The sequence below is a fragment of the Pteropus alecto genome, unplaced genomic scaffold (assembly GCF_000325575.1).
Source record: "Pteropus alecto unplaced genomic scaffold, ASM32557v1 scaffold92, whole genome shotgun sequence".
Classification (NCBI taxonomy): Eukaryota; Metazoa; Chordata; class Mammalia; order Chiroptera; family Pteropodidae; genus Pteropus; species Pteropus alecto.
In genome coordinates this window covers 517,469-523,348 of record NW_006432447.1, presented here as the reverse complement: position 1 = coordinate 523,348, position 5,880 = coordinate 517,469, and the positions used below count along the sequence as shown (strand labels likewise).

At 51.6% G+C, this 5,880-nt stretch overlaps 1 protein-coding gene across 4 annotated transcripts in view; it reads left to right on the top strand.

The window, feature by feature from the left end:
- SLC6A6 (solute carrier family 6 member 6) overlaps positions 1 to 5,880 on the top strand; it is an 83,155-nt gene that overhangs the window by 72,463 nt on the left and 4,812 nt on the right. For all 4 annotated transcript variants that reach the window (XM_006907172.3, XM_025043608.1, XM_015585811.2 and 1 more), the window contains 3 exons: positions 200 to 302; positions 874 to 974; positions 3,450 to 3,620. In XM_006907172.3, the coding sequence (XP_006907234.1) occupies positions 200 to 302; positions 874 to 974; positions 3,450 to 3,620 (375 nt within the window). The remainder of the gene's footprint in view (positions 1 to 199; positions 303 to 873; positions 975 to 3,449; positions 3,621 to 5,880) is intronic.

Sequence of the window (5,880 nt, the reverse complement as noted above, 5' to 3'; positions counted from 1 at the left end):
GTGTGTGTGTGTGTGTGTGTGTGTGTGTGATTGTCGAACTTGATGTGGAGCACCTTCTTACACAGGTATCTGGTTATCGTGGCCTTTTCCCATTTTTCTCTTGAGTTTTATATTTTCTTATTGATATGCCAGAGCTGCTTCTATATTAAGGGAATTAGATACCAAGGAACAAATCCGTCTTCTGTTTTTTTCTTCGCAGGGTGGCATGTATGTGTTTCAACTCTTTGACTACTATGCAGCTAGCGGTGTATGCCTTTTGTGGGTTGCATTCTTTGAATGTTTTGTTATTGCCTGGATATATGGTGAGTACTGGTTTTGCATATCCTTTCTCAAGTCTCTCCTTGGGTCTCTCTATTTAAAAGCTTCAGAAACAGAATTCTAGAGGGAATTTATTCTGAGTCTAACACAAAGGCCTCCCTACTTGGACTTTGTGTCCGAAGGCTGCCCCTTCCCTATGCAAATGATATTGTTGTAGCAACACTACAAATTCTCGCTGTGCTGAAGGTACAAGGTGTGACTGTTTTGACAAACAAATAACTTGGCCGTGCAGGGCCTATCTATGATTAACTACTCTAGGGTCCAGGAATAGTCCATCTGGACCTTCTTGAGACCTTGGATTGGTAACACTAGGATATGGGTTGGGTATGTATGCCTCAGGCGGCCGAAAAAATACAGGATGCCCAGTTACTTTTGAATTTTAGATAATTTCAGATAAACATCTGCCACATTTGGGTCTACGTGGTGTAAGATTTCAAGGACATGCATCAGGTCCCAGAGACCTCTCATGGCCCTTGAGCCCTTATTCTGCCATTCCCTGGGTGGATACTGGCATTGGACACTGTGTCACCATCTGTCTACCTCTGTCTCTTGCAGGCAGCGATAACTTTTATGATGGTATTGAGGACATGATCGGTTATCGGCCTGGGCCCTGGATGAAGTACAGCTGGGCTGTGGTCACTCCAGTTCTCTGTGTTGTGAGTTTTCTCCTGCCTGGCTGTGGGTAGTCGCCTTTTCTCATTCTGCCAAGTGCTGGCAAATGCATGTGACAAGTCTAGCGACAGCTGCTGGAAAGGAAGTAGAGCAGGCCGCCCAGAAGGTTACCTTGAGATGAGTTTTGAAGGATGAGTAGGAGCTTGTCAAGAAGAAAAAACGGGAAGGGCGTTTCTGGCGGAGGAACCAGCCTGCACAAAGGCAAAGCATTCTCCAAGAGGGAAATGTATTGGGGCATGTTGAGAAATTCAGGGGATCCACAATAGAGCATATAACCTTTCCCCAAACCCTTCCAGAGTTCCTGAGCCCAGTTTTAGTCACTGATTAAGGTGAGGGGCCATTGGGACATCCAAAGGAGAGATCACAGATATTGAAAATTTCCATGAAAGGGTGGGGGTTGTGGCTAGAGAGGGGACGTCCCAGTGGAGAGATGCTCTGGGCTCTCCCAAGAACAAGGAAGCTGCATACTCTCCCAGGACCCAAGGGTGGCGAGGTGCCATATTCCTCTTCCCACCAGGGTTCTCTCACCCACCATCTTGGAATGTGGCCAGGCACCCTCTCTGCTTTAAGGTTCTGTTAAGAGGCTCCAGCCAAAGGAAAATTCACTATAGCAAAAGTTGCTTTCCTGTCAGCGTTTGAACTTTGGAGCTAATTGCAGGGCAACACATCTGCTCTGCCGTTCTTGGCTCACACCTTAGGGAGCGCAAATGGCAGAAATGTTCCTTGCATTTAGGGACTATGGGCTGAGGAATAAATGGGCCCTCCCTCAGTGACCTCTGCTCCTAGACCAGAATAAGTCAGCATTGCCATTAACTCACTGTGTGACCTTAGATGAGTCCTTTCCCTCTGGGGCCCCTGTAAAATGAGGAGACTGATGTGAGATGTGAGTGGCAACTGACAGCCTGACATTGTTCCTTTTATCGTTTAATATGGTTGTGGCCTTTCCATCTGAGGTGCATATTTTCCCCATAAAAATAAGTAAACTATAGTAGCCAGGAACTATAACACTTGGTGAGTTTATTTTTGGAGGTGAATTTTGTTGGGTTTAAAGCCCATGTTCTCTTTCTCACTTGTGTGTTTGTGGGCAACCCCTCTCACCACTCTGGTTGTCAGTTTCTCCCCCCACCCCACCCCCACCAAGGAGTTGCATAGATTAGAAATAGGTTGCATTCCAAGGGGGTAAGTTGAAGTCACCCTAGTAGGAAGAGGAATGTGACAGGCAGGTGCAGGTCTCAGGCAGGTATGAAGCTTCCTCGTGCTGGGAGAGCTCAGAGCAGCCACCTCCTGGCACAAATATGGACAGAAACAGCAACAGGCAGGGCCAGGCATACAGCAGGTGCCCAGTGCAAGGCATCCGCAGCCTAACGCTCTCTCCTTTCCCTTGCCATCACTCCTCATATAGAAAACCCCAGTTTTTAGATCACGACGATTTAAGTCATTTTAACGTTGTGGATCATCTAACACTGCCTGGGTTATATTCTGAGATGCTATCATTCTGACCTGAGCAGGAACCCTGGGCCCTCTGGGCCAGCCTTATGTGGAACTGGGGACTTTGCAAAGGCTCTGGGGTGCCTCCTCACCCCACTCCACTGTTCATGGACACTAGTGGCCACTGGCCATTTGCGTGGGTTCAAGGCTGGGCTGTGGACAGCCAACAAGATGAGGGCCGGATCCATACCTTATTTGGGGGACTAAGCCTGGGACTCAGAGATGAGGACGTGCGTGGGTTCAAGGCTGGGCTGTGGACAGCCAACAGGATGAGGGCCGGGTCCATACCTTATTTGGGGGACTAAGCCTGGGGGCTCAGAGATGATGAAGACAGGTAGGGAGGGGAGGAATGGCTTTCATCCATGCAGCTAGCATTTATTGTGCACCTAGAACTCCACCAAGCGTTAGGGAAGGCAGGGGGACATACACCTCTCACCCTCACTGACTCAGGTTGGATGGGGGTGCTGCCTGCTGAAGAAGCAGTATAACCAACCATGCGCTTTCTGGGAAGGAAACGTATGGGGGGCTTAACTGAGTCTGGACAGGGCCTGGGCAAGCAAGGCAGGACTCTAGAGTTCAGTTAGGAGGAGGAGAAGGTGAGGGACAAAGAGGTCCAGTCAGAGAGAACAGCCTGGACTAAGGCCTCGGGGCCAGTGGCTGAGGAGCTGGGAGGCATTCAGGGTAGCTGGAGTGTAGATATAGAGGAAGAGGTGGGGGTAGGTGAGAGGAGAAGGGTCACAATTCTTGGTGACACTCTAGCCAGTCTGAGGAGCTTGCACTGCATTCTGTAGGCGCTGGGTAGCCACAGAGGGTTTTGAGCAGAAAAGTGACTTGGTCAGATTTGCACCGTGGAAGGTTCTTATGCTGCAGAGGGAAGGATATGAGGCCCTTTGGGTGGGGCCTGCCCTGGTCCCAGAAGCACCCCACACCCCAATGCCCAAGACCGTCCTGACTGCCCCATCTCTCCACAGGGATGTTTCATCTTCTCTCTCGTCAAGTACGTACCCCTGACCTACAACAAAGTGTACGTGTACCCCACCTGGGCTATCGGGCTCGGCTGGAGCCTGGCCCTGTCCTCCATGGTGTGTGTCCCCTTGGTCATGGTCATCCGCCTCTGCCAGACGGAAGGGCCGTTCCTTGTGGTGAGTACTCAGGGCCGCAGGCTGGATTGAGGGGGGTGGGGCAGGAGGCCGAAGGCCGGCCCGCTGTCAGTTTTCTGTGTGACCTCACACCCACGTCACTTGAGTCCTAGGCCCCTACCTGCCCCCACTGAGTGGTTGAGATTGTGGGCAGGAGGACGTATCATGGGAAAACTGGAACAGAGTACAGTTCACACGGGAGAAGGCTCTGGTGACATTCAGCGCAGGGCTGTGGCAGGAGGGGGAATCTGCCAAGCAGAGAATTCAAGATGGAAGAGTGTAGGGCATGGTACGGGGAGGTATGACCGCACTGGGGCCGCAGTGACACATTCTAGGGGTTGGGCGATGAGGCCGGAGAGGTGACAGCAGCTTTGGATGCCAAGCTAAGAGCTAGAGCTTTATCTTGGGAGCACTGGGGGCCGCGTTTCTGAAGTCGTGAGACAGGAGGCGAGGAGCCAGGGAGGAAGCCTCGGCTCCACCCAGGGGCCTTCCCTTATCCTGGAGCCAAGCTGCAGATAAGCCCAGTGCCCACGCTTTGGTCCCCGGTTCCAGATGTGGCCCCCTCGGCTGCCCAGCCCTCAGAAGCCACCTCTGCCCAAGGTAGAACCTCCAGCTTTCAGGCCTTTGTGCCTGCTGATCTCTTCCCCTGAGCTCCCCTCCCCGCTGCCACCTCCTCTCAGAAATTCCTGACAATACTGTAGATTCCAGGCCTGGCAAAAGCCGGAGCTCTTTCCAAGAAATCCTTTTCTTAGAATCTCCCTTTAACCTTTGGGCTTGGGCCCACTCCAAGACTGCACTGTTTTGTTCTGGGCTGTTTTTATTGTTATTCTCTTAAAAATCTGGAGCCAGGATGTCCTGGGGCTCTGGCTCCCCCTTGGGCTGGGCCGGTTTCCTTGTGGAGAATGGCCTGGAGGTATTGCTGGTGGGGGGAGTGGAAAGGCCGGGAAAGAAGGGACCAGCCTTCCCTCAACAGAGGAAGGAGGCAGGGGTGTGCCAGGGAAGAAAACATGAAGCAGAGCGTGCCTGAGCCAGCATGGCCTTGGAGTGTTCCTGCAGCATGGGGCCCATCGTCTTTTCTCAGAGGACACAGAGGGAAGGATCCCCGTGCTCAGCCAGAACACCGAATGGCCCTGTCACTTGTTAAAATAGTGAAATACTGGGCCTGAAATACTATTGCCCATCTGTACAATATTCTACAAATATTGTAGAGATGGGCAATAGCTAATACCCTGAGCCCTCCAGGCACCGGCTTATGTACCCCATGCCAACTCAGCCCCTCCCTGGGAACTTCTAGAATGTCCCTACCATCCAGAAACTGAAGGGTTAGTTAGAGGCATAGCAGAGGGGCTTGGATGTCTGTTCTGACTGGTCAGTACCTACAACAATTACATAGTTCACCCATGGTGGGATGGGGTTTCGAGGAAACACAATTCAACCGTGGGGGAGGGATGACCGGAGGACACCCATCAGGTCACTAACTTGTGTCCCTTTAAAGACTAATTTTTAAATATAGTTCTAGTCCCAGTTTAGAGTTTTAGTCAGAGTGAAGTTGGTGTGGAGGAAGAAGGAGGGGGCTGGGTGAGGAATCTACTCCACCTCGAACTTTCACCCCTTCTTCACCAAAAACCCTTCCCCCCTCCCCGCTCCCACCCCAAAGACAGTTGAGCCACCAGCCATCTATCTGTGCTGCGTGCTCCCTGGGGCTCCCACCTGCACAGGTTGCCACAGTGTCCTCCCAGCCATGAACATCTCTCCCAGACAGGTTTTGCAAACCAGGTCTCTGTCTTGGGAAGAGTCCAGTTGCATCTCATCTCCCACAGAAACGGAGCCCGGATGGCTGCCCCCGTGGCATTTGCCTCTTGTCCCACCTTCCGTGTGCAGACCCCATTTTATAGATGTGCAAAGAGGCCACTTTCCTGATGGCATCCCACCCCTCACCTTTTACCTTGGGGCCTCCAGTCTGTTCTTCCGGTGACCAGGCAGAGGAGGGAAGCCACTTGGGCAGGGCCAGGAGTGAGCTGGAGAAGGCGAAGGCGGTCTCCAGCAGGCAGCAATGCACTCAGCTCTGGCCAGCTGTTACCGAGAGGGAACATAGGCCTGGAGTTGCCAGATCTTGAAATTTTTAAAGAGGAGATGGAAATCTAGATTTTCAAATAAATATTGTAGCTTTTAATAAGCAGCTTAAAAGAACTGTTTACCTAAATATGCCTAGACTGAATGTAAATGCCCGGATAGAGAACTTCTTATTCACAACTGCTTTTTA